The 27,932-nt window shown below is 39.9% G+C and overlaps 4 protein-coding genes across 5 annotated transcripts; 1 reads left to right on the top strand and 3 right to left on the bottom strand.

Annotated features, from left to right (window-relative positions):
* Positions 1-7: 7 nt before the first annotated feature.
* Positions 8-4,518, top strand: fam166b (family with sequence similarity 166 member B). Its single transcript, XM_026339907.1, has 7 exons — positions 8-347; positions 1,118-1,352; positions 1,763-1,971; positions 2,604-2,752; positions 3,163-3,289; positions 3,381-3,593; positions 3,727-4,518. Exons 2-7 carry the CDS (start codon positions 1,288-1,290, stop codon positions 3,819-3,821), a joined length of 858 nt encoding a protein of 285 aa, XP_026195692.1. The 5' UTR covers positions 8-347; positions 1,118-1,287; the 3' UTR covers positions 3,822-4,518.
* A 118-nt stretch (positions 4,519-4,636) lies between these two features.
* Positions 4,637-13,682, bottom strand: LOC113148270 (iporin). 2 transcript variants are annotated; one of them, XM_026339903.1, is made up of 10 exons: positions 13,451-13,682; positions 9,696-11,106; positions 9,213-9,492; positions 8,092-9,084; positions 7,015-7,091; positions 6,718-6,892; positions 6,531-6,636; positions 6,385-6,431; positions 5,550-6,219; positions 4,637-5,413 (listed from the first exon to the last, which is right to left on the bottom strand). In XM_026339903.1, the coding sequence occupies exons 2-10, from the start codon at positions 11,049-11,051 to the stop codon at positions 5,302-5,304; spliced, it is 3,816 nt and encodes a 1,271-aa protein (XP_026195688.1). In that variant the 5' UTR covers positions 11,052-11,106; positions 13,451-13,682; the 3' UTR covers positions 4,637-5,301. The 2 variants fall into 2 exon arrangements, with proteins under 2 accessions (XP_026195688.1, XP_026195689.1); XM_026339904.1 differs by lacking the exon at positions 13,451-13,682 and adding an exon at positions 11,491-11,572.
* Positions 13,683-15,675: 1,993 nt separating this feature from the next.
* LOC113148548 (liver-expressed antimicrobial peptide 2) lies at positions 15,676-16,548 on the bottom strand. The gene is made up of 3 exons (XM_026340271.1): positions 16,483-16,548; positions 16,212-16,351; positions 15,676-15,773 (listed from the first exon to the last, which is right to left on the bottom strand). The coding sequence occupies exons 1-3, from the start codon at positions 16,546-16,548 to the stop codon at positions 15,740-15,742; spliced, it is 240 nt and encodes a 79-aa protein (XP_026196056.1). The 3' UTR covers positions 15,676-15,739.
* Positions 16,549-17,984: 1,436 nt separating this feature from the next.
* scarb2c (scavenger receptor class B, member 2c) lies at positions 17,985-27,276 on the bottom strand. Its single transcript, XM_026340202.1, has 12 exons — positions 27,048-27,276; positions 25,059-25,216; positions 23,664-23,808; positions 23,305-23,496; positions 23,052-23,143; positions 22,453-22,572; positions 21,722-21,900; positions 21,405-21,523; positions 20,038-20,111; positions 19,570-19,621; positions 19,316-19,468; positions 17,985-19,061 (listed from the first exon to the last, which is right to left on the bottom strand). The coding sequence occupies exons 1-12, from the start codon at positions 27,168-27,170 to the stop codon at positions 19,023-19,025; spliced, it is 1,446 nt and encodes a 481-aa protein (XP_026195987.1). The 5' UTR covers positions 27,171-27,276; the 3' UTR covers positions 17,985-19,022.
* Between the last annotated feature and the right edge of the window lie 656 nt (positions 27,277-27,932).

Raw genomic sequence — 27,932 nt, forward strand, 5'->3', positions numbered from 1 at the left:
AGACAATACTTGTCCAAAAACTTGAGTTACTGTGCTTGTCAGGAAGAGAGGCGATGTTATAACAAAGGAATGCTGATAGAAATCAAATGTTTCCAACACGTTTGTAAATACAAAACTCATTCTTGTGACTTACTCGACTTAACATAACCCATGAGTGTGAAAATATATGAGATGGCTGATGTGGTGTGTTTAAATTTAACAGTGGATGTAAAGCTTTACGCCCATAAAGGGGCACCGCCAGAAGGAGCTGAAATCGTTCGTCATTTCAACAGACCGTGATTTCTCTGAGACTGTAGGAATGTGTAGAATGGCTGCTCCTGTGTGCTGATACGATCTACATTCCCCAGGTGAGCAGAGACAGTGCAGGTCATCTGATCACACACACACACACACACACACACACACATACGTACAGGCTCATTCACAAATCTGTAAACACAAAACCAAAGCAGGTTCCATGGATCTTGACAGAGGACACAGTCTCTCTGTTGGTACATAAATACAAAGGATTTTCCACACACTCACACATGTACCTGAGCATCCGCGGAGGCACGCGGACAAACAGAGCAGGTGTTCGCCTTGACTGAATTCTGTACACACATAAATAGCTGCATTAATCCAGTTTAAATGTTGTTGTTCCCAGTCTATCTGTGATCACACTAATGTTTTAATGATTAAGCTAAAGTACATTTTTGGCTTTAAAAAAAAAGCACTTCTGTGGAGAGGGGTGTTGAAATTGTATTCAAGCCCTGATACAGTCTGTCTGGGCTCCTGCTGTAACATCACTATAATTCACTGGGGGAGATACACTTGGGACATGTAGGCTATGAATTGTGCATTTTATCATGAGTGTGGTTTTAATTTTTTTTTAATAATTAAAGCATGGTTCCAAAAGATTACAATCCTAACTTTGTACCAGTATTTGTTCTTGCACTTGACCAGTTTTTTCTAACACACCACAGGTTATAATCAGGCAGTCACCAGGGGTCGCTGTTGAGCATCTATCTATCTGCCTGTCTATCTGTCTATTTGTCTGTCTGCCCTAGACTCATTAGACTGCATGTTTCTACTGTGTTACTGATTTCAAAGAAAACAATATACGTTTGTCTTTGCGCAGGAAAAACAAAACAAAACAAAACAAACAAACAAACAAAGCAACAGCAGAGGTTGGTTTCATGACACTGCGTCCGTCCGTGTGTTTGCGTCTGACTGTCTGTAGCAACCGTGGGACGCGGCTGGAGGAGACCTGAGACCTGAGACCTGTTCCAGGTTTGTTGTTTCATCAACATGGACAAATACGCCCCTAAAATCAGCAAAGTTTTGATGACACCTGATCCACATTATATACCGGGGTAAGTACAGAGCAGGGAATCGGACAGAGCCCAGTATGCATTTACTCATAAGTCTCTCAGGACGCCTGTAGCTGTTCTGTCATTACTATTTCCTGTGTTAGACACACTGGGGACATGAAGACTTTACAGTGACAGGCCTGTAAAAACACTAAAGCTGAATTTGAATCATGCTATTTTTACGTATTGATTGAAAGTTGAGTGACAGTGCTGCTACATGTAAATGATCATTCTGCTTCACTGCATTATATGATGTTAGGAGGTGTTCTTGTTATTTTGTCCACTCAATTACAGACTTAAAGAAACACAGGATAGTGGAGTGCACTAAATTGCAGTACTACAACAGTAAAGTGTTGTCAGACAGTGAGGTTATGTATTTTATTATGATGCTAGACTGCTTCTTTTTTCTCCAGGTATGCAGGGTATTGCCCACAGCTGAAGTTTAGCGTGGGGAGGTCATACGGCCGGCTCACAGCCGACCTGCTGACCAGTCCTGATGTGAGACGCTCCAGACGCCTGGTCCTCCACACAGGTCAGCTCTCCTCCACAGAGTCGGACGCTGGTCTGACACTGAGAACCAACCTTGACAGTAACTTGATGAAGACAATACCAGGATACACAGGCAGGTGTCACACAAAGTAACTGAACACCTCATGGAAAATCATTTATACTGGTGAAACAGTTTGGAACATTCAAGTTTACACGTACTTTCCTAGATCTGATGTTACGTAACTAAGTGACAGTTAGTTGTGTGTCAGGTTTAAATGAAGTGTGGCAATAAGCAATAACCCTTTAAATAAGTGAGTCTTTAGGGCAACATGAGACCTAATAATCTGTGTGGAACTGATGAATTATTTAGTTTATGCTGCAGTTAAGCTGAACAGTGCTGTGAATCAAGACCACAGACAACAAACAGCTGCTGGAGTTAAAAGTACATTCAATTCAGTGGGTGACAGATTAAACCTGTTTGTTGATAAGAAATATAGTATAGGGTCTGATACAATATTATGATCAAACTCTGTAGTGGTGATTTTAAAGATGACGTTCTTCAATCCCTGTGGAAATGTTTGTCTGACAAGTACACAGATGCACACAGGAATGTAATTGCTAGGAGACGGGGTCGACACAGACACACACATTCTGTTATATTGTGGTGGTGACTTACTGTGAAACCAAAACTATCTTTACGGCCAGACACTGTGTGAACCCCAAGGGAGAAAAACCACCCTTTAATTATTCACGTTGCTGTTTTAGGCTTTATCCCAAAAAGCCAGAACTACTTTGCCTGCAGCTACTCTGAAACGTGTCGTAAAGCACTGACTGAGTTTTACCAGGATGGACGTGTGAAGTGTCAATCAACAGACCTGCCTCTTGTTGACAACTACACCAACCAACAGTTAAAAGTAACACGTCTCTCTCACCTCCACTACACACTCACACACACACACACACACACACATGTTGACACACCTATTCAGAGGTGAATAGGTTCACCTTTGGTTAATTATCCATGGTAAAGTTCTAATCTCTGTTCACTGGGATGTCAGCCGCCTAAAGAGAGAGAAAAATAGAGCAGCTGACACCCAAAGACACATATTCATACATATTAAAAGGAAGCGATATCGTATAGTTATCCTCCTTGTTAGGTTGACATAACAAGGAAGTATATACATATTCTTAATATTTGCAGTTTGTTTATCTCAAACTGGTTTGTCATATGATCGTTTTGCAGAGATCACAGAGATCACATGATCTCTGCATTTCATTTTATCAGATTCTTTTAAATCTAATCATTTTGATCTGTTTGGCTCAGAGAGCAAAACTCCCTCCGACACAGATGTCAGACACCATGATTTCCTTCAAGCCCATGAAGTCCTTCAGTCCTACTGGAAATCCATATTTCATGGAAGATGATAACCCACACAAGTACTTTATCTCAGGTACTCTACAACTTCTAGTTTTGTTTATTTTGGAAATATTACTGTGCTGTACAAACATAAATATAGTCAGCTAACTGGTGTCTCTTTGCAGGATTTACAGGACATGTGCCAAAATCTCGCTTCCTAATCGGTAAAGGTTACCCCATCACCTCCAACCAGGCACTGATCCAGTTTAGGAAGCAGCAGCAAAATGACCCCATGTCCCTAAACACCCCAGGGAGAAAGGACAGTACAACGCCCTCCATGCCCACTATCTATCCATCAAACAGGGGTGTGGTGCCATCATTCACTGGACACATCCCAGGTCAGTTTCAGTGCCCTAGCAACACAATTACAGATCACACATCAGTGTGATAAGATGAATTATAAAACCTAATTGAAATCAGTTCTAGCACAATAATAAAGGTAATCATGTCACATTCTACACCATCCCACAGGATACAAGTTCACGTATGGACATACCTTTGGTCATCTCTCGCAGAATGCACTGGAAAAGAGTGGCATCAAGAGGATCATTCAGGAAAAGGCATAAAACCATCATACACTTCGATCAAAACAACTGAATGAAATGACTGAAACTGAATCTGAATTACTGAAATTATAGAAACGGAAGACAAGCAGACATGTTGAGTCTTTATTCACATAGACTGATTGTCACTGGGCATTAGGGGAAGCATTCAGAGGTGACATGAAATGATGAAATTCACAGACTTCATATTATTGCCGTATATAAAGAAAAATCTATTTAATGAATGTACACACATGTTCTGTTCTTCTCTTCTTATCAAACTACCACTTTTATCAAAATGTACCTGACACATTAAAATACCTGAAACAGCCACTAGGTGGCTTTGGCAACTCCACTGGAAGACACATTAGAAGTACTAGTGTATAACCACACACCCTGATGTTGTGATTTTTAAATTTGATGTTAGTCTGACTGTATTTTTTGAGCAATACTTATTTTTAGCTGACTACAGATGCAAATGAGCTGTTGAGCTACAGTAACTGGCAGTGCATTTACACTGCTGTTGCCACTATCAGCACTGATTAATGTGAACCGCTTCATATAAATAAACTAAATACATGACATCCACAAACTTCCGATGCCAAAATGTTTCCAAACTTACCAGCTCTACAACTATAAAAACATTAACAGGAAGTAACAAGATCTAGTAAAGACTAGAGCACCAACAGTACAGTGTGTTTGTTAACTCATGCACTTACAGTAAATCCATGCTGGGAAATGGCTCAAAAAACAAATTACTGGAAATAATAACCACTGACAATGCACTACAAGAGGCTTTTGTGTGACATCTGGCACCGAGTCTGTATTGGTTGACTTTTTTTTCACCTATAACTGAGATGGAAAGTAGAGCAATGGAGAAACGACAGTGAAATGTGACAAATGTACCATGTACAGTACAGTCGATTTATATTTTAGGACGATTTTATGACTGTTCTTCACCTACAAGAAAGAAGAGTAACGGCTAAGAGAAGCACCAACTAGAGGTTATTTCAAAGTGTAACTGCAGACGAGGGCATTGGCCTCATTGATTAAGATAAGCGAGACCATATCAGTTGTGGAAATAGTCCAGCATCTTCTGTTTAGCAATTAACATGAGCACAAAGGACCAAAGTATAACGACTGACTCTGAAAGACTAGCACTTAGATTAAATGTATAGACCGACCTCATTACGCTACAGCTTGTGACGCTACGGTGACTTCCTGTTTATGTCGTTGAGTGCTTTTGATTGGGCAGTGCTACAGATACTTTGTTACGCATTGCTAAAGCTTTTACAAGTTATGATGTTTCTTAAGTTGGGCACTCAACTTAGTAATGGATTTTCAAATAACTGATAATGAGTGTGGGTTATTGTCAAATCTGCTGAACCTGTATTTTTGTAATTCCTGACTCAAGCACAATGTGCGTCCTTTCATTCAGCTCAAACGTTTTGTTATTACAGTAAATAGTCTTCAATCTGTTCTTCATCCCTATAGGGTGTTGTTTTTAATAGTCCTTGTTTTTCTCAGACGGAGCTCCAACTAATTTCATTGTCCGGATGGACTGAGCCAACAGTCCAAGCTGCGATCTGTCCAAATTAAGCCACTGTGATGGTCTCCTGAAACCAATGATAAGGAGATCATGAATTACAGTGTCAGTGTCTCAGAATAAACAATTAAAAATAATCTAATCACAACTCTGGATTAATCTGTAGCTTAAACATTTGTACGTCATTGCTCGCAGCTGGTTCTCACCTTCTGGTTTGTGCTCCAGTGTGACTCTGAGAAACCGTCCCTGCTCTGGTGGAAGTATCAGTGGCTCCAAACAGTTTGGCCCAACGCAGCCCACCATGACAAGGGCTTACTGCATGGACACAAAATGATGCATTTGGCGTCCCACTGTCTTTCTCTCCCCTCTTCTCTTCTGGTCTGCTGTCCATACTTATTTGAGACCAAGTATCTGCATAATTGTGACTATGATTCTCTTCAATCACACCTTCCAGAGGGCTGTGACTATTTGGCCACCACTCTGGAATAGGAGCTAACAGTGGACTCCTATAGGCCTGCATCCTTCCACATTGCTGTTTGATGCAACTTGAATTCAGAGGACTAAGTGACTCCTGACCCATCTGGTGTAAATTCTCAGTTTGCTGACCACTCTGGCCACCGTCTATTTTTCTGTCAGCTTGCAGTCGTGGCCAGCTGGTCACTAGGAGGGCTGAGCACGGTGGCAGTGGAGAGACACCCTGCTCTTCTGGACACAGCTGTCTGTTACGTAACAGTCGAGGCTCCAGGAGCAAATTGAGGTCAAAGGGCAACACGGAGAGTGGCTGCAGCAAAAGTAGCAGCTCCTGAAACAAAGGCTGACACTGACCCAGTGACATGGACAGGAAACCCCAAGAATGGTAGTATGTCGTAACCACATCTGTGGAAACATCCAAAATTCAAATACATACAATAATTTGTTGGTACTAATGATTCTCAACAGACATCCACTGTTGCTCAAAAACTATAAAGTGAGTCACATCACTGTATTGGCCGTAGAGACATATTAAAATCTTAATATGCCACAAATTAAGAGTGCGCTCACCTTTCTGACTCTGAAGGTGGCTGAGCCAGAACTCCAAAGCTCTCAAGCTGAAAGAAAATAAACAACCACAAATTCTAAATGTTTGTATGTTCAATTATAGCATCTTTAGCATCATTTCTATAATTAAAAGTAGCCTTTGTACTTACTTAAGCAGCCCCATGATGAAGGCTCTCAGCCTCATGCAGTGGGTGTTGAGCTGGGGGCACTGTCTGATCTTAGAGACCAGACTGTGGAGGACTCTGGTGGATGGACCTGCAGCAGATTTGGACAGAGATCGAAAAGTGTCAAGCTAATTTAATTACAATCACTAAATCATGCTGTGGCTGTTCATACCAATCCTGGTAGAGACTTCCACCACACTCCAGGAGTGGTTACGACGTTGTCCAATGATGAGATCCAGTTTGTGGTCCCTAAGCCCGTCTTCTAAAATATTCTGGATTGTTGGACACAAATGTTCAAGGACCAGACCGGCAATTGTTGGACTGCAAGAGCTGTTACCCAGACGCATCTGTGCCAAAAGGAAATGAATGTAATACAGCTCATTTCATTTCCTGCAGTTACATAAGTTCTAGACTGTAAGTAATATGAGTTTGGCATTTTGCATTGTGACACATTAAGGTGCATTCATACCTTCTCGTCAGGATCTCTACTGCTGCCAAAATGAGCCATGATCAAATCCACCGCCCTGCTCACAGACCTGAGCAAGCCTAGAGACAATAGACAACAAAGAATGTGGCCGAGCTGAAGTTGTAATCAATGCTTGATGAGCTATTTTGGCTGATGATTAATAATAAAAGTTACATCTCATCTTGATTCTTTTCTATTTATTACTGACAGCTAAAAGTCTTATTTTTCAATATGGTTGAATAAATCAAACCTGTTTTACAGTTATTTCTAGAAGATTCTTCAAACAAGTTCATTTGTTTTAGGTTTTTACAGGTGTTTGAGTCATTAACAAAAAAAAAATCACTTAGTAATACCGGGACAACACATGGAAATATGAGCTTGTGCTTTCAGACTTCCTTATCGTACTGCTGGAATGTAAATGAGTGAATGATGAAAGATGAAAGAGCTAGCTTTCCATCTCAGCAGCCACCCTATCCTCATTCTCTTGCTGTTCTTCCTGCCCGTCTTTCTTTACTTCATACTGGCTGGCCTCTGCAAATGTCATGGTAAATTCTTTATGCATGTTGATGCTGCCTGCAGTGCTGCACCACACTGACTCGTCATCATCGCTGCAAATAGCTCCATCGTTGATTAGCTATCACCAAAGGTTCACATTTATCTAATTAAATTTGCACTAAGATGCCCAAATGGTACCACTAAAACAAAACAATTAAGAGCATTATAAATCATTAGCACTGTTTCTACTGCATCATCCTCCCTCTATTTGTTTCTTGGAGCTTGCAGTCGCACACACATAGGCTACAGAGCAGGAGACTCAGCCAATCCTGTGTGGGGAGAGTTAAAAATAGGTCATGTTTGAGAGGAAGCCCCTTCAGGGTATTGAAGGCACTGCTGCAGCACAGTGAGTTTTTTATTGCTGTTCTCAACAGCTCATTATTGAACAGACAATTCAGAGAAGGAGGAATCTTGTCGTCCTTGCTCGCTGAGTCACTTTTTGCTCTATTCAGATTGCAGTGTCACGTACTGCGTTTCACATTTTAAGCAAACTGTCATGTGTATCAGTAATTCATAAGCCCTCACCTCTCCTCTGAAGGTGGCTGATGGACATGGACTCATAAGATGTATCGGGTGAGAGGCAGAAGTCTGTGGGCGGCCTGTCACTCAGGATCAGTCGTTCACTGTGTTGACTCTGACTCTCCTTGCGACTGAGCCCGGCAGCGTCCTGCGTTTGCTGAGGATGCAGCCCAGAAGTTGCCAAAGAGAGCAGAGAACTTAACGAGGAGAGGTGAGGTACTGAGGAGAGGGCAGCTGTAAAACTACTGTGAAAAAAGCCTGAGTCAGCGGCAGGTACAGCTTGGTACTGTGTCTTTTCTGGTTGTGAGGATGGAGGAGAAAAGCAAACTTGCACATTAGGGTAATGGGTATCCATGGTTATGGGTAAAGTGGGTGGTGTTTCAGAGAATGCTGAATGGTAATAAGTGTCAGGGCTTCTGGATTTAGTTTTGACATGGCTCTGTTCAGGGGAAAGGTTAATAAGGTCCTGGTAGGTGGGAATTTTAACAAGGTTGGACTTATTTGTGGCCGAGCTCTGATGTAGAAAATCTTTAGTCCGAGTTTTGCCTGAGTATGGACTTGTTTCACCTTGGAATTGGACTAGTCCAAGCTTTGGAACCATGTGAGATGGATCCAGGCTGCTTTTTAATGTACATGGACTTGGCTGTCCTTGGCTTCTGCTGCATTGAGTCCATGTGCGTCTGAAGCACTCTGGACTCGGTGTGCAAGTGGAACAGGTATCAGAGCTCAAAGGGGCCTCCAGTAGGATGGGGCAGTGGCTGCTCCTCGGTGATGTCTGAATATTAGAAAAGCAATGACTGCTTTTGTCCTTGAACTTCAAGCTTGGCTGCGAGCTGTCGTACTTGCTGCTCTTTTTATTCATATATTGCTCCAGCAGACAGCCCAGGTGCTGGGACTGAGGTTTGTCTGCAGGAATCAAAACAAAGGGCTGAATGGGCAGAGAGGTTGGCCTCTGGGCCTTACTGTAGCGTATCACTTCATTTTCTGATGAACATGCACCTAGAGATGATGAATGACAAGAAGAAGAGTCAGAGCAGATACTTCATACAGAACAAAAATAAATTCTGTTCTCCCACTTATAAAAAATTCAAAAAAAAAAAAAATCAAGCCATTCACCATTGTCTTACCCTTTTCAGTAGCATCGCTATCACAGTTCCCCTGGTTCAGAGTCACAGATGGTTGTGTGTATGCAGCTCTTGTGTCTTGGCATTTACTGCTATGTGGGCTACACTGGCTGGGGCACAGCAAACAGGATGTGTGGGAGAGGTTCTGGATGCTGTTTGTGGGTTTCTTCCTGCAGAGGTCTTTGTCAGCCTGGTAATGATAGGCCTGAAAGTGGGAGCCCTTAAACTCAGTGCTGTGCTGTGCTGAGGAGACCCTCACTTCCTTTTGCTGCTCCTCTTTATCCTGGCAGTGATACAGAAAGACAGACCTGTATAGGTTTACACAGCCAACCACAGTATTGTTACACAAACCATTGGCACCACATTTTAAACAGGGGATCCTTTCTAAAGATTCAATATAAGAAGTGGTCAAATGGTTCATTTAACAAATATAAAAATTTTTTAATTTAAAATTTTACAAGACATGCTGTTTTATTCCAACATTACCTGCTTAACCTCTTTGTGTTGTCCGTCTTTCTTATGACAGACAAACAGTTGTTCAGAGGGAGCAAAGGGACTGCTTCTGCCCTGACCCTCGGGGCAGCTGGTGAGACTGGACCAGGCTGGGCTGGGTGACTGAGAGGAGAGGTCACAAGTCACAAGTTTATAGTACTTCTGGTTGGTCTCCATGGTGAGCGTGGCCTGACTTTGGAGACAGGCAGTCAGGTCTGACACTTCCAAAGAGGACAGACCAGGGGATAGCGACTCTAGGGAGTAAAGATTGCAGTTCGAGTCGAGGCCCTGAGGAGACCAGCAGGAAGCACAGGGATTCATGTCAACCTTCTCACTTGGAGGAGTGTGAACTGTCGTGTCACGTTGTTGAAGGTCCTGGGTCGGAGTCTGGGGAACAGGCTGAAGATTGAGGAATACAGATCCCTCAGACGACTGCGAGGGGTGAACTGCTGGACTGCTGAGATCTTGAGGCGTGGCAGGGTTGTTGCTTCTGTTATAAATGGTGCAGAAATTCACCAAAACGCCATCGGAGCTGTTACAGGAGGAGTCGCTGACATACTCCGTGTGACAGTTGGACAACATCTCTGGGGAACATTTGTGTTGGCTGTCGATGCAGCAGGATACGGTATCATTTACTCTATCTGAGTCCTGCTCTCCACAAGACATCATCATGATGCCAGATCTGCTCACATGAAAGTGCTGGCAGTCAGCGCGAAGTGAGCCCAGCTGGTTGGGCTGGTTAGTGAGCCACTGTTGCTCACTCTCACTATCTAACATGATTCCTTCATTGCCCCATTCACTCTCCATGTCCCCATGCGACATTGTATAATTACTGATTGCATTACTTAGTGGCCAATTGGAATTTCCATGCAATACAAAAGATGAATCCTCTAGGTATCTGTGCAGATTGTCTCCATCACTATATTCATCTTCTTCATCCTCATCTAGCTCTGTACTGGGAAGGAATGAATTGTGTGATCGCAGACTGCCTCTCACTACAGAGCTCTCTCTCCTCTCTCTCTTCATATGGGAACTTGTTTCCTCTGGCGATGATGTGGAGTCGTATCTCCCGCTACTGTCACTGGCACCCTCCTCCTCTGCTCTGTCCTCATTGAGACTACTGTAGCTGCTCGAAAAGTGCCTTCGGCCACCAGCGAAGGCGTGCTCTCTGTGGAGCGAGTCTTGCTCCGGTAGGGACATAGCTCGAGTCAGGCCTACTGAGCACAGACGGCTGGGCCTTTTTGCCGAACTGCAATAGGCCTGAACAGGTAGTTGCCATGTGGGCAGCTGAACAATAGGGAAGTGGCACGCTATCAGGGTGTTCCCTGAGAGACTTGATGCTCCAATCATACTGCTAGATGAGGGTGGACCAGGGAAACGGTCTCCATCGTCTTAAAATGAAACCCTGACAGAGAAGCATAGAGTAGAATCAGTGTGATGAATCAGCTTTTATATGATATCAGTCAGTGAATTCAAGGGTAAGTGTAGTAATTAAATAAGTGCAGAAAAAAAAACACTGAACATTCAGTTACTACAGCCACTGGTGGGAGATGGAAAATAGACTGAACATGCTCCATGAGAATAAACTAAAGAGAAACATCATATCACACATGTCCTGACTGTCTTGGAAATGGTTTTGTGGAATAGAAAAGTAACAGAAAAGTATTCTGTACTCTGCAGGGGTAGTTTTAAACTTTAGTTTAGGCTGAAACTCTGTCTAATGGCATAATTTTCTGAATTATGTCCTGGAACCACAGAGGCATATTTTAATGCTGCCTGCAAATGTTACCTGTATATCCTAACGTATGTTTGTTGTTGGAATCTACATTTGACATGTTAATGTTGATCTCCTCAGTGGCCGGCTCCTTTTACTTCTCCAGCCTCAGTTGTCTCTGCAATTCAGGTCTCATCACATAAACAAACATAAAAAAACATCGCCTTTGTATGTGTGACAACTCTCTGTAGATATGTAATAGAAATTTAAACACTATAAAGCTAAACTTCAAGCTAACACTGTCACGTCTGCTCCCTCACTTTACCCCACTTGTGCTCCTGTCAAGTCCAACTGTGTTGTCTGCTTCTGGCCCTCTGCACCCCCCATAATTCAGCCAACTCCTCCTCTCCCTATCTGGGCCAACCACAGTCTCAGTTACTCAGCTGCTCTGTAACTAGGGCAGCTGCACTGCAGAGATGCTCTGTTGGCACTGCTGAGAGTAAATTAATTTCCCCATCAGTTTAGTTAATCCTAAGTGTTTGTCCATGTTCTAATAGTTTTCTTCTTGATATGTCTACATATACGTGTAAAACATACGCCTTTCATCCATGAAATTTAACCATGGAGACTATTAACAAATAAAAAATGTCTGTGAAGCATCTGCAAACTCTGCTGCATTTAAAGCAGTGGACACCAAACTGAAATCTGTAATCTGCATCTGTAATAATAAATAATCCTGGGATACAATCACACACTGATAGCTGCATGCGGCAGTATTAGTGCCTCGATGCTGTGCCGTGGACTTAAAGCAGACTGAAAACCAAGTTCATAAAAGCCATCTTCTACTGTGAGACAGTGTTTGTGTCATCAGTCTGACCATCACGTGTAAACAATCAAAACAACATCTGTTGCAGATGATCATGAAAAGGTAATCCTCTTTATTGTCCCATCACGACAGTAAACAACATCATTGCCATAGTAACACATTGGAAATACATCACAGGCAGTAATACTCTCTACAGTAGTGATTAAATGGTTAAGATGTTTTGGACTGAACATGAGCTAAATATGCGGGGGATGTTTTGGACTCACCCTTTTCCAAACCCAGCGTTTTCTTTTGACACGTCCACATATTGCATTTATTTCATACACTGTGTATTTTCATGTCTAGCAGCTCCAGATGGGTCTAACCCCACGTCATTTTTAGTAGATGTCATGTAATGAATTCTACCTTGAGTCAAAGAGATGTTGCTGCTTGGTTTCAGACAGTTCAACAGTTCAGTACCACGAGTAAATAGGACAAGTTGTCTGCAGAGGACTACCAATTTCTCTGCAAAGTGGATACGACTCTCGTGTGTTGTCTGCGCTGTCACATAACTTCGAGCATAAAGCTCAGTGCCAAACCGTTCTGTCCTGCGGGTGCACTGGAGATGGCTGTGATTAACTGAACTACTTCAATGGAAATGTCTGTCAGGTCAAGTTAGTCATCAGACGGAAGACGAGACTGAGGCCCAGTGCATGATGCTGTGTTCGGAGACAGGCTCAGAAGCTGCTCCGTATCAGTGAATTCTGTAATCAGACGACATCATTATAACTCGTGTTGTTTTAAATTGATGTGAAAAGTTGAATCAATATAATGATGTGATGTGAATTTAGACTTAAATCTAGAGTCAAAGCCACATATGGGCAAAGAGGTGAGGAAGGTTTTCCTGTAGAGTCTTGTATGTGAGTAAGTGGTTTTATATGAGTGTTTTAATTTCATATTGAGATGTTCAAAGAGGCTGAACATGTTAAACCAAAAGACACAGTGTGTAGGCTGCACGTCAGAGGAGCCATGCTACATAAAAACACGCACACATCCACTTTTGATCTGGGCTTTCAGTCTATTTGCCAAGATGAATTAAGACTAAAGGTTAGAATTTAAAGATGAACATCCTCCTTCACCTTTACTTCAAAGTACCAAAGGCGCACAACAAAACCGGCATGCAGGCATCTGCAGCATCACCTCCTGATACTCTTTCATGTTTGTACCTACTTGAAAACAGTCTCCAGTCAAGGGCAGTACAAATCCTTTCCTCCTGGGTGACTGTGACGTGCAGGCGCGGCTGGATCCAAAATCATGCAACCAAACATTTCAAGAAAAAAAGGAAAAACGCAGCGTTTGGTGAATTATGAAGCTCCATTTTTCACATGATGTGTGAAAGTCGCCGCATTGTAACTCTGATATAAGGTCACATGAAGCCGCTCCGACATCGGGTGTCTGACAGACTCCGCGGTCCCCACGCTGAGGCTGGCACCCGCGTGACGTCACGACGACTTTAGCCAATGAGGAGAGAGACAGAAAGTATCCACGACACCTGGTTGGAAAACAGTTGAAGAGCCTATAAATACACACAGTACTGCACATACATGTATTTACACCATGAAGAGCAGGACACACATCCAGTTAGCCTAGAAGTAGCTGATCATGATGAGGACACAAAAAAGACTAGGATCATAATCAAAACATCAAGTATGACACCATATTATGTGAGGTTTAATTAGCAAGTTCCTATTTTCATTTAATATGCACAATAAGCACACTTTAATACAAATATTATTAAATATTAATTTAAAAATACATGTTTTTTTAAAGGCAGAGTGGTGCTAAACCCCACATCAGTAACACCTGCTTGTCATTATTGTTGAACTAAGCAAGAGAAATAATGATAATAATAATAATGATATAATGAAATGAGTCTTGAAGTCCCAGCGGTGTAGCTCTAGACCTCTACACGGTTGTTGCTATGATCAGTTCATCAGTGCAAGCATGGAGGAGCCACGTCAAGCTCACTAAAGCTGTGTCAGCTTGCTCTCTGGTGGCCGAAACAAGCAGTGTTCATTGGCTGTCCATGCATCCATTTTCTAAGATGCTGCGACGTGTATCATGTGAATACCCCTCAGAGGGTAGGTTCACTTCTAAACTCATCATGCCCACAGTGGACATGCTGTTCACTGATGTAGGGCATCGTAAAGGTCATCTTCACTAACCTAAATACTGAGATTGTTTACTCCTTCTAAGCAGATGGGCGCATGGATGCCCTAATGTAATTGTTGACCTGAAACATGTGAGCACCCATGTCCTGTGGTTCCCTCTGCATTAGTCCACACTGTCTCCTCTATTTTAGCTGCTTCACCATTGAGTGAACAAGGAGCTCTGTGAGTAGTAAAGAGCAAACTGAGGCTCAACTGATGTGTCACACGGTGTCATGAGAAAGAGTAAACACTACAGAGTCCACCGTGTTAACATGTCTGAGGTCTGCACTGAGCTACATGCACTGGAGTATTGCATGGGACAGATTTGAGAGGTCAGTACCCTTGTTAACCAATCAGCTCTCCTGATCAACGCAAGATATATGTGGTGCCTCTAAAACAAACAGAGAGTATATTGACAGAGTTAAAAATATCCTCACAATTCCCAACCCCAGTCCTATTTTTAGCTTAAAACAGACTATGGTCAGTTTCCTGTCAAGCAGATATTTGTGTTTACTTTTTTTTTTTTTTTTCATTTTTATTAAGCACTTTTGTTGTAAAAACAGCAGTACAAAAACAAAAAATGTGTTCAAAAACATGCAAACGTTGTGAGACAAAGGTAGCTTCAAGGTTGCCCAGGACTGGTGTGTCACACTTAATAAATGAACAAATATTTCACTGAATCCGAAAAATTCAATCTGGGGTGTAAGTCCACATTTTTATTATTATTATTATTATTATTATTAATTTTATGATCAACAGCATTTTTTTCCAGTTGCATTGAAAGAGTTCATGGAACTGTGAGGAATATTTTAATTTGTTTTTGAATTAGTTTTACATTAAAAGACAAACACAGTTTGGGCAACACATCCTCTTAAAAATGAAAAATATATTTGAATATTTACATGACTGACAGTATGTACAAATAAATATAGAATAAAATAACCTGAACCAATAAACTCAGAGCACCTCACGGACTTTGCATGAAAATTTGTATTTTCTCATTGAAAACATGTTCAGCTTTATACAACCTGTCAGATGTTTTGCGAGATTAAAGAGATTAAATTGTAAGAAATCAATATCACTGTAGATGGGGCAATTGAGCAGTAGTGCAAACTCAGCATTTATAGCTTTGTTTTTCTGCAGGCTGGCGCCAAATCAGATTACGTTAACTGAGTCTGATAAACGTCCAACATGTCTCCACTCCAAGACAGAGTATCAGAGCAGTCATTTTTGAGACAGGTCGCTTTGGTCCAAATGTGGCAGACACTTGTTTCGTAGCCTGATGGAGTCGTGCTTGTCAATTTCTTGTTTAAGTGGACATCCAGAAGGAACAAATATTTTTCCTGTAAAGATAAGGAGCAACTTTATTGCAGGGTCATTATTTGCTGACTTTGTCCGTGTCATGCAAAGTTCATGTGGCCACAGTTTCACATTCTAGTCAGGGTACAGAGAGAGTATTGCATACACTATGTTAAAACTACAAAAAAGGAGCTCTATTTACTATCACACAAAGTTATTTGGAGTGAATTAGCTTTGATGTGATTTTATATAAATGGCAAAATACTTTGGAGTTTCCCTCAGGACTAAAAGCCACTAAAGAACTACTTATAAATCATTATTATAACAATGTATTAAATGTTCTCTGTGATTGAAAGCTGGAAAAGTTGAATATCAATAGCAGCCTGTATGTACTTATACATAGTGGTACTTGTATCTACTTACTGCTGTCATTTCACACAATCTATCTATCTTTTCAACACATCTGGCGAGTTCTGCTGTACCTGCAGTATTTTGTGCCGCACTCTAAGTGATCCCTGCAGCTGGCACCGACAGGCTTCATGCTGTTCCAACGCCACAGAAGTGATCGTTTGGTCCGCTGAATCAAACCGTTCCAGTCTCTAGACAGAGGGAGTGTGTTGACCTGTGAAGGTAAAAATAATATCACTTAAGAGATCATGATGTGGGGATCAAATCAAAAACTTTACATCAAATTACATCAAAAATCAAAAAGATCAAACAAACTCTGCAGAGACCAGGTGGTGATAAACGTACCTGAGTGTCACAGATCAGAAACAGAAAAACAGAAAGAACGATGAGATTTTCCTTAAGGCTCCTCATGCTGTTTCCAGATCAGGCTCACGGCAGACACTGTTCTGCAGGTGTGCTGTCCTACGCCACTTGTATTAAACGCTTTAATTGGGTTGGGGAGGAGTTTACCTCTGACAGATATCAAACATTAATTTGTCAATTTGCTATTTTAATGACTAAGTCTGAGTTTTGGCAGAGGCGCTGACCGCAAGTCAAAGCCAGCAATGCGCATCTATTTGCAAAGGGAACTTATCAGTTTTATAATGACGACCACGGTCAAGGTTTATCTGCAAAGAGCCAAACTACACTTTAACCTGGTAATTGAGGACAATTCCACGTCGGAGGTGTCTAACTTAAAACCTCTCATGTGTCATGAACTGTAGAAATGTCTCCATCCTTCCACTCAGCCCCAGAGTCTATACATCATCTGACTGTGGGACATGAGTGACAGAAGTCAAAATAAACACAGGGAGATCATGAGGGCAACACATGGAAAGAACCAGGTCCAAGTATTGATCACCAGCTAACCTGGATCTTGAGAATGGCTATGAAATTACAACACATCAAAGTGAAAACAGTTTGCCAGTATTAGAGAAAATCATTCATTTGTCTTTTCCATGAATGAATTAGCTGCTTTTCATTTACAGCCACAAAGGCATCGTTCAGCATTTTGGAAAATATGCTTTCTCATATTCTTCTGCCATATCACACAGTTGAGTCTGTCCATTAAATAAATTATTACAGCCAACAGGCAATTAGCTTAGTTTAATATGATAATAAATATCTGTAAAAAGGAAAAATATTTGTATTTATCTTTGCATAGGTGTGTTAAAATGAAGAGGCAAAGAGTAAGGCTGGCTGTTTCTCCATTGGCAGTTTTTTATCCATCTGCTAGCTCTAGAGTCACATTTTTATTTGATCGAACCCTCGCTTGTACGAAGTATGAAATTACTGCACTTTTTTACAAGACCCTTTAACAGAACAACATAAGGCAAAAGTTGTATAAAGCTGTTTTGGCTCCAGAGGGAGCCAAGTCACTCAAGTGATGTCACTTGAGTAAAAAAAAATGCAGATATCACCTTGTGTGACTTCGGCTGAAGATAAAAAAGAATGAAAGTGCATTTACATCAGCCGTTTTGATTTTGATACTTTTATTAAACTGTCGTGAGTCTGACAATAAAGGGACACTATATCATTTTATTTTACAGAAGAAAATTCTACAGCAATTAAAACTGAAATGCAACTTCAATCGTAGATTTACGAGAAGGACTTTACAAGTCATTATGATTCGTCTGTCTAATTTCAACACGTCTACAAATAATAAATTAGTCAGACCATATCTGAAGTCTGTTGTAAGGTACCGACAACTCATGCTTTATGGCTTTCTTTATACAAAAAAGAAACGAGTTAAGTGTTACAATCAAATCATTTTGCAATGTGTGATCTATAAATGATGACTTCAAAGGTTGTAGAGACAACAAACTTTATTTAAGTGGCAGCAAATGGCAAGACAATGTGCACATTTTAGACATGTGACCTCTCAGAAGTATGTAAACAGTGATTACAAGTGGTAGTAGTGTAAACATTATTATCTTTTATACATAAAACACACCACAACATTAATGAGAGACAGCTAGTCAGCAATGGTTTGACTGCAAACATGACCAACTTTAGTGACATGGCCTAGTGCTGGACAGAAAATACATTTTTGATGGAAATGAATGATCCAAACAGCTTTAGCTCAATAAAAAAATAATCATAAAATACTGTTTAGAAATTGAGAATTAAACATAAAACAATGGACAATCATTCCCAGCAACTAAAAGGTTAAACAAACACTATTGTTTTTATAATAAACAATAGAATAAATCTTATTTTTATTTTTGTCAGTAGCACAAAGCAGTAATACAATCATCAGTAGACATTTAAAATCACACATTCATGGCAATGTTTTGGAAGTCATCCATGCCTGACAAAAAAAAAAAGTAAAAACAGTAAAACATTCCCTTTATGCTGCTGAGTCATGAATCCAGTTAAAATCGCCTGGATAACTGCAAATCTTCACCAACATATCTTTATACTGATACTGTGGAAGTAGTACTATTTGACTATTATTCCATGTTATACCATTTACATGCATTGTAGATTACTGAGTTTGCACTGAGAGCACCAGTACACTGTTTTAAAATGAAGTTGATCTTATTCAGTGTAGATCTAAATGTCCAGACATCTCAAGAGACTAGACTAAGAGCAAATTATACACTTAAAAAAGGAATAATATGAAAGTAAAAACATGGCTTTGCAGTTCTGTAACAACACAAAGGACACAGTCTTCTCTCCACCTGGTTTCTTAACACTCTTAGATTAAAAAGGTGCAATATGGGTTATCAGTGGAAACTGTTACTTGGTAATTAATGGAAAAAACTGCAGTTCCCAGTGAACCCATGAAATGATCAAATACCCTGCAATCCATGCAAAGGTCTTCTTCTCACACTCCATTTGGTTTATGATGAGAACAGAGGCTCTTGATCAGCAGCAGGGCTCTATAAAAATAAAACCAGACACAAAAATGTCACAAACATGTCCATTAACTCATGTAGGCACATAAAATATTTAATATATATATTAAATATAAATTAAATATAATATATTATACAAAAATAATACATAAGTGTGCATTATTTCAGCATATATTTGAATTTTCTAAATGGAAAATCAAGGCTTTCAGGCTGTTTAGATTTTGACCTTTGTGATGATCTGAATTAATGTATCATATATATATATCCCAAACATTCACCTCAGGGACCTTCTTCTGACAAATCAGGAACATGAAGATTACTCCCAGAATGATGGCTAGGCCGATCAGCATGAAAGGGATGTTCACCACAACCTCCTCCTTGACAACTACCACCTTCAGCTTTGTGGCCGATGTGTCGTCGATGACAACACTCTGAGAAGGTAGAAAGAGAGAAGATATAAAACACTGAACAACATACATACAAACACACAAATGGTGTGCATATATGCCTGTATATGTGTGCGTGTTTGTACCTCATTTAGATAAACCACAGGAAGGACCACTGTTCTCACATCTCCTGTTTGACTGAAAAAGTAAAATATAATGTGTGATATTTTACCTCATACCATAATTATCTCTGAACCATAAGTAATTTGAACATTCTCCAAGGATTTCACGAGTAACCAGAAAATAAACTAAACACAACAATTAGGCTCTGTTTGGAGCTACAGGGTATATTTAGTTGCATTTAGATTGTCAACACGTACTGTACGTCTGGACTCAATAATATCGTGCTGTTTGTCTATTTAAATGTCAAGCAGATGTATAACAAGTGAGCCTGGACTGTCCAAAAGTCCATTTATAATGATGATGGTGGCAAAATTGCTTTGCAGTTATCTAACTGGTGAGCCTACCCAGACAATTACACCTTCATTTCAAGTCAATGTGGAGACGGGCTTATGGAAAAAAGAGGCAGTAACTAAAGGCAATGAGCTCATTACCTGAAGGTGGGAATTTTCTCCAAATAGACGTTGATCTGGAGCCGCTTTGCTGCTTGCAAAATGTTTCCTGTTAGCTGCAAAACAAAATAGACTTCAGGAAGACATGGTTTATGAGAAACTGAACGGTGTTGAACTGTGCTCAGGACTATACTCACACTATTCACACTTAGGATGAATAAACACATATGCAGAACCATGTTGTCAACATACCTGTTTGTTCAACAACTTAATGCTGACACCATTTTTCAATTTTTATTGGGTTGGATAGTGGTAATTTAAATGATCCCATCCATGAAGCTGGTTTGGTCTACTCATGAAGCTGTAGATGGAATCACAACCCAACAACAACCCAATAATAACAATATTTCTGACAGAAGTAAAAAGGACTTTGATCAGTTTTAATAATCTCGAGCAGTGGCACAGTGAAGATTACAGGTAATTAGATAGATAATTATGGTATTGGAAGAAGAATAAACAGACAAAACAGTAGCTTGTTTACTGCATATGAAGAGTGCTTCTGAAGTCTTGATGCAAAGACTTCACAGAAATGTTCTGCAGGTTAATCTGTATTAAATTTTGGGTCACAGAGGAAATGTAATGTTGTAATGATGCAAAACAGAATGGATGAAAATCATCTGTATTCTTCTGTCACCCTTTCACTTTTGACTTGGCAAGGCATGCTTCAACTTAGTAGAGAATACATTTCAACTCATGTTAATTCAACTACCCGATGGCTGTTAAAGAAATAGAAGAATCTAAAAAAATAATAAAAACCTGAATCTTATAAATAGTCCTCAACTTATTTATTATTGCACAAACATATGTCTTCATAGTCAATCTTTCACCTTGTAATACCCAATCTTTGTGAATGTGAACATGTGGTGCAAAATACTACCACAGACCCAAAACACTGAACTGACACAAACTGAATAACGCAGATCGTGCACTAAGGGATATGATGCATCACAGGATACAGCACTTTTCCTTAAATTTCCTTCATCTTTTCTTTACCCAGGCAGTGAACACTGTGCTCAAGGAAGTGTTTTTTTCACAGGCTCAACTACATTATTATTATTACACATGATAAGAGCTGTCAGAGCTTATCTTTGGTGACAGCTCCGTACCAAGTAACCCGCTTTAATTTTTAACCACTGTTTAGTTCCCTTCTACTGACTTACTGTTACAGCTGAGATAGTTTGACATCTAGTGGTAATAATAAAAATCATACTTTAATGTCTTCAAATCGCACTACAAGTCTGTAGCTTCGTTTTCTTACATGAAAAAAGTAAAGACAATAGATAAAGTGAAGAAAGGTCCATAAGGTGTAGACATTTGCTATATTTATATATTAAAGTTGTACTTCCTACCGGATTGATATCAATGGTGGTCTCGTGTTGCTTCTTATTAGGCTTCATACCCAATACATCCCGAACAAATTTCTCATCTGCCTGGTAGAAGTGTGGTGAAGACATGATGATGGGAGCTCCTAAACACACCAAAGATTCAGTTAGAATAATATTACAGCAGGCAGCAGATTCACATAAACAACAGTTCTGCTGCAAAGCAAAGACTATAATCACTCAAAATGAGACAGCTTTCAAAAAACAACATTCAGCCATCTGTCAAAGAAATATTGTGGGTTTTGTTTTTTACATAATAATGAGCAGCATAATGTACTTCCCACCATTTTTACAAACGCTGACATTCAACAGGCCAGAGCCCATGCATTTTCCAGCAGGGACACAAAAGCCTTCATTGGCTGGGTTCACAGTCAGATTGGCAAACACCATGCTGGGAGGAACAAAGCGATAACCAGGAATCCCCTTCACTGTCACATCCTCCTCATACAGAGCATACAGTGACCTTGGGAACAGAGCCAGACATTGGTTAATATTTGCAGGCACAGATCAATTCAATAAAATTGATCTCCATTTATTTTACACGAGCTATATGGTAGTCAGTTGTCTTTAACATTTCAATGTCTCATAAACATTGCAGTTATGGGACCTGTATATGGTACACTTTCCATTTTGAGGTATGAACAGTCAAAGACACCTAATATCAGTTGTTTGAAGGTGCACTACAATAAGTAGAAAGCTAGCAGTGACTTAATTTAAGTGTCCTTAATACAAATGTCATACCTTAAGAGAGAAAGTCTAGATCATTGAGGGAAAGCAGTTTTACTATCAAGCTCAAACCAGGCAGATATAGTAATATCACAAGAAAAAACAACCGCAAAAGAGGAAGCAAAAAAACTAGTATGACTTCCCATCATATCATATCATTAACATCTACAACAGCTTTATCTGAACATATAATGTAGAGATGATTAGTATTTCCATACTTTTTGCTCGCCAAGAAACACTATTACTAAGTCTTCCAGACTAAGAGTCCACTGTCAAACAATCCACGAACCTGCACAGGTCAGAGGAGAACATATAAAGCGTTTCATCCTTTAAGATGACCGGATGGAAAGACGCTCCGTTGGTTCCATTAATCATATTGCACTCTTTGGATGTCCACCAGTTCAGCGAGCTGCATGATAAATATTCAAATAAATACATATATATTAAACATATAAATAAATAAATTATTATTAATGTATTTGTTTGTATCACACCTGGCACTAGCTTTGTGTATTGAAGGAATAACTAAATATTTTGGTCTGTTTGATGAGTCACACTGTTGTTTCGCTCTCTTTATGAAAGTGGCATCACCTAAATCTCAACCAGACAGTTAATAATTTAAATTTCCCACATGTTAAATTATTTATTTAAGAATGCAGCAACAATATTTATATTTTATAGTCTATAAAAAACTTTTTTAGTGCTAAATGGCTTCCCTGAGCAAATAATAACAATATACTGACAATGTATAGTCCCAAAGGAATTCCCCAATAAAGTCTTAATACCAATACAATTTCTTGCCATCTATCCATTTATCTTCTTATATACTCTTATTATATACTTATTACAGAGCATTTTGTAATGGGGGGAAAAGCAAATCATTTCAACCTTTTGCCATTCCATGTATCCACTCTTGCAAAGTTCTGGTAATTTTGCTGGCCAGTGAAGAATACGTATTCACCATCATTGGATGCATTGGTCTGTCAGGAAAAAGGAATAATTTCACCAAACAGGTCTCACATGAAAACACACAAGAGAATAGCTGGTCCCATGAGGGTCTGTACAGTCTTTTCCCATTTTATAAATATAAACAGTCCAGTCTGAATTACGTATTAAGTATAGAAGAGTAACGCATTCAGACCTTGTAGAAGAGTCCAAAAACGTCATCCAGGTCAGGTTGAATTTTTTTCAGGGCTTTCAGCAGGCCATCTTCATATCCCCACAGCAGCTCTCCAACTGTGCGAGTGGTGAACAGGCCTTCTCCAGTGCCCCTCATGTAGGCAGAAATCAAATTGGCCAGAAAAGGCTGGTCCTTGAATTTCACCATCACTGTCTACGGAGAGAGAGAGAGAGAGAGAGAGAGAGAGAGACAGAGAGAGTGAGAGAGAGAGAGAGAGAGAGAGAGAGAGAGAGAGGAAACAAAGACGCCTGGCTTAATAATACTACTGTAGCTCAATCAAACAGCACTAGTGATTTAAAGATGTACAGCATTTGGCTCACTATAGCAGGGATGTTGACTGTCCTGATGAGGTCACTCTCTGGACCCCGGGACATGTTACGCTGAAATATGTAGGTTTTAGTGTTGACAGCTGCTACTTTAGTGTCATTATCTTGGAAATTCACTTGTTCCATAGGCCGGTACTCCCTGTGCAAAACAAACAAACAAACAAACAAAAACAATGAAGGTCTCATGTCAAAATATGTGAAACAATACTAGAATTTAGGATGCCACTTTCATTCCATGGCTAAGAGTCTCACATTTGCTATACAGTACATACAATATCTGCAACTCAGTTCACTGAAATTCACTATGAAGCATAGGAGCACAGGTCTTAAACTGACATTTCTGCAATAGTTGGCTAAGGGTCAACTTCTCAAACTGCTCCAGTTTATGTGATTCACAAGAGAACATTTATGACTCAGCTTCCAGTATAAATATAAAGTAGAAAACCATGAGCTGTGTGGTCTAAGCACCAGAGCTGGGTTTACAACATCATATGAAAATGAGCAGCATGCAGTTGATGAGCAACTGGGTCAAACAGTTATCGCAAGGCACAATAATGCTGAACTGACACAATTAAATGCTGTTTGGGCAGAAAATAAGGAAGGAATAAAATACATATCTTAGTGGTGAGACTCTTCTTCAGAGAAATTACCTAGCAGCTGTACAAAGCTACTGTGTCTGTCTGTGCTAGGAGAGGAGAGGCACACAAAGTGCGCTAAGCTGGCCAGGCACAGGGCCACAACCCATATCTTTTTGCATCCACTTCTGCAAACGGGCACTCAAAACAATAATTTGATTACAGTAGGAACAATGTGTTTTAAGAAGTACTGATACACTAACTAGTATCATTTGTCTGAAAAAGAAATGTAACAAATGCTTTTAGCATTGACATTGATGACAACCCTGGACAAAAGCAAAAATCACACAAAAATATTTGACTTCTCCCCTGCCTGTGTGTGGGAGCGGATTGTGCAGCGTCTACACACTGCAGTCACATGTCACGCTTTTTATGAAAACCAAAAACTACCAAAGTAGTTGTTGTGTTTCTATCAATTCTTTCAGCTCCACAGCTTCAACTTTAGTTATTTTAAGCCCATAACATTGTACAGAAATCTGATTGAAGAATTGTTTATTACTTAATAGACTTAGGACACAGACTTTGTGTCCTCGCTAGCAGCTGTGTATGTTTAACTGCAACATGTTTGACTATGAAACAGTTAAAAGCTTTGTACTCACAACAAAGACAGGAAAAACAATAAGAACTCTATGTGAGCAGCTTTTTATTATGTGGCAACTTCTGTTAATTCTGTTCATGTATGATGTTAACAATTTAGGAAGGGGGTTGAGATACAAAGGTTAAGCATTTGTCATTTGTCCTGTTCCCCTCTCACCTGTATGTATATGGTCCAATCTCCACCACAGCAGGTCTATCCCCATCAAGCATCTCTAGGGGATTTGTCAGATTGAAGAAGTAAAACTGCATGTAGATAGGTGCTGGTGGATTTTCCCAGGCCTCAAATGCCTCAGTACCATTTTTTAAAACTACTTCCTATGGAGAAATAGACAAAAGTGTACGACTTAAAAAAGATGATTTTCTGCTGATTAAGCTACTGTCACATGATATGACAAATAATGAAATCATCATATGGGTTTAGTGTCATGGTATGCCATTTCCTACTTAAAAATGTAAAAGTAACTGGGGTGAGGGTATTACAAAACGAGTACAGAACGCAAAAACCTGTGAAATTACCTATGGCAGATATCCAAGCAACATTTATTTGAATATGCAAAGCTGTGCAAAGCTTTTATGATATATCTCTTGAAACACAGCAACTGTATTTCTTCCTGTTAGGTGAAACAATTGCAATGACTCAACTTACAAATAACTTCACCTGGATGGCTGAATCTTCACCATCACACTTTGTTATATGATAATTATAATAATATATAATAATCATGCTCGCAACACTTTACCTTAGATTTATTTTTTTGCAATTTACAAGCACAATACAAGCATTAACAATTCATGATGGGATGGGCTATAATATATTGTAAGCTGGTTTAAGTGTTTGAAATCTACATGCATTAGTGCAATATGAATGAATGAATGAATTAAGTAAATTAATATACACTGCACGTCCAAAAAAGGTCACCACCTGAATTTAACTAAGCAAATAGGTAAGAGCCTCCCACTCGATAATTACTGCATGAATGATTATGTTTTATTTGTTAGTTATTTAACCCTAACTGATGCAGTGAGTAGCTTCTCATTTCTTAAACAACCATGTCTGAAGACACATCTTGTGGTGATGGAGAAGATGTTCATCTGTTTCAGAAGGGTCAAATTATTGACATGGATCAAGCAAAGAAAACATCTAAGGAGATTGATGAATCTACTAAAACTGGGTTAAGAACTGTCCAATGGAAGAAGGTGATGTGGTCTGATGAGTCCAGATTTACCCTGTTCCAGAGTAATGGTTGCATAAGGGCAAGAAGAGAGGCGGGTGAAGCTATGCAACCATCATGTCTAGTGTCTACTGTACAAGCCTGTGGGGGCAGTGCTATGACCTGGAGCTGCTGCAGTTGGTCAGGTCCAGGTTCAGCAACATTATGTGTCCAAAGAATGAGGTCAGCTGACTACCTGAATATACTGAATGACATATTCCAAGATGACAATGCCAGGATTAATAGGGCTCAAATTGTGAAAGAGTGGTTCAGGGAGCATGACTCATCATGTTGACACATAGAGTAACCACCACAGAGTCCAGACCTTAGCCCCATTGAGACTGTGATGTGCTGGAGAAGACTTTGTGCAGTGGTCCGACTCTCCCATCATCAACACAAGATTTTTTCGAAAAATAAATGCGGGTGTGCACGGGAATAAATGTTGTGACACTGCAGAAGCTTAATGAAACGATGACACGATGGATGTGTGCTGTAATCAAAGGTAAAGGCAACAAAATAATGGAGACTGTGACATTATACACTCGTAAAGCACTATGTCAGGATTTCATTAGACTATTCAATATACCGTTTAAATAAAAACTCCACTATTTATTGACTAAAAACAAAGTTAGAAAAACTGCCACAAGTCTAATTTAATGAGTCATTTGAAAGCAACATAAAGCTAACCAGGCTACAATCCTAAGTGTAGTTAGCTAGGTCTCGTGTAAAGCATTCAACCTCACAGAGAGGTAAAAAAAAGGTTACACAGTGTTTCAGTTACGTTTTTGTTACGAAACTCTGGACGAACCGAAACAGACCACCTTCTGTTTCGTCAAACAAAGCTAAGTAAACTGGCATGCGATGTCACCAAAATCTCTAACGTTAGCTAACTCCTGTAGCTAACGCTAACGTCAACAGTCGTTATAAAACGTTACCTTCTTAGCCATCGTCTGTACAAAGTGTTGAAACACGCCGGACAGCACCAGCGAAATGCCCAAGACCAGAAAGAGTAAAGAAAAAACTCCAGTGCTGTAAATGCAGCATGATTTCAGTAACATGATCAGTCAGCAGACAGACTGCTAGGAACAACAAGTTTTCAGTCAGCTTTCTCTGATCCCAGCCTTTCTCTCTTTGCTGGATTTGTTTTGATGGCATCACGGAGCACACACTCCCACTTCCGGGATGAAATAATCAAGTGAAACCACTTCCGTTTTCTTCGACAGTCCACGGCTCACTGGAGCATGACGCTGTTGTCGTAACGAACACGCCACGGTGAGGAATTTAAATCAGCTGATATCATTTTTTTTACAATGCTGAAATAAATATCATCCACTAGGTGGTAGAAAGAATATCAACAACTCCTACATTAGCAAATTATTAGGGTCCAAACTTGGGGCAAGTAACTATCTTGAATAGGAGACGTCTTTGTTTTTACTCACATGACAGTGATACAAATCTCATGTTAGACAGTTTCTGTAGCTCTGTTGTAACAGTGCCAAAGGTTTAGGAAGTCTGTTTGAGTTTTAATAATGTGAGTCAGCAAAAAGACATTAATGAGATTTATATTTTGGTTAACTAATTTCATGGCACCAATGTTTAGTCACCCTCACTGCACCAACAGTATCCTCACCAAGCATTCCCAACTTTGAATTCTTTGACAACCCCATATCACATCACTTCATACATGTGCATTTGTATTTTATTGAATGAATAAATCTCTCTTGTAATAAATATTACAAGATCAAATATTACATAATGCATGCTATATTTGAAATGAAAACAATTATTACACAGATAATATTCCTCACATTATGCATGTT

Source organism: Anabas testudineus, chromosome 22 (genome assembly GCF_900324465.2).
Source record: "Anabas testudineus chromosome 22, fAnaTes1.2, whole genome shotgun sequence".
NCBI lineage: Eukaryota > Metazoa > Chordata > Actinopteri > Anabantiformes > Anabantidae > Anabas > Anabas testudineus.

Coding starts and splice junctions, on each gene's coding strand:
- fam166b (XM_026339907.1), top strand. CDS start 1,288: ATGGACAAATACGCCCCTAAAATCAGCAAAGTTTTGATGACACCTGAT. Junction 1,353..1,762: donor GATCCACATTATATACCGGG/GTAAGTACAGAG, acceptor TTTTTTCTCCAG/GTATGCAGGGTATTGCCCAC. Junction 1,972..2,603: donor GACAATACCAGGATACACAG/GCAGGTGTCACA, acceptor TTGCTGTTTTAG/GCTTTATCCCAAAAAGCCAG.
- LOC113148270 (XM_026339903.1), bottom strand. CDS start 11,051: ATGATTGGAGCATCAAGTCTCTCAGGGAACACCCTGATAGCGTGCCAC. Junction 6,893..7,014: donor GTAGAGATCCTGACGAGAAG/GTATGAATGCAC, acceptor CTTTTGGCACAG/ATGCGTCTGGGTAACAGCTC. Junction 5,414..5,549: donor ACTGGAGCACAAACCAGAAG/GTGAGAACCAGC, acceptor CATTGGTTTCAG/GAGACCATCACAGTGGCTTA.
- LOC113148548 (XM_026340271.1), bottom strand. CDS start 16,548: ATGAGGAGCCTTAAGGAAAATCTCATCGTTCTTTCTGTTTTTCTGTTT. Junction 16,352..16,482: donor TTCTGATCTGTGACACTCAG/GTACGTTTATCA, acceptor TTACCTTCACAG/GTCAACACACTCCCTCTGTC. Junction 15,774..16,211: donor TGCGGCACAAAATACTGCAG/GTACAGCAGAAC, acceptor TTATCTTTACAG/GAAAAATATTTGTTCCTTCT.
- scarb2c (XM_026340202.1), bottom strand. CDS start 27,170: ATGTTACTGAAATCATGCTGCATTTACAGCACTGGAGTTTTTTCTTTA. Junction 23,809..25,058: donor ATTGGACCATATACATACAG/GTGAGAGGGGAA, acceptor TGTTTTGCACAG/GGAGTACCGGCCTATGGAAC. Junction 21,901..22,452: donor TTCTCCTCTGACCTGTGCAG/GTTCGTGGATTG, acceptor TCTGTTCCCAAG/GTCACTGTATGCTCTGTATG.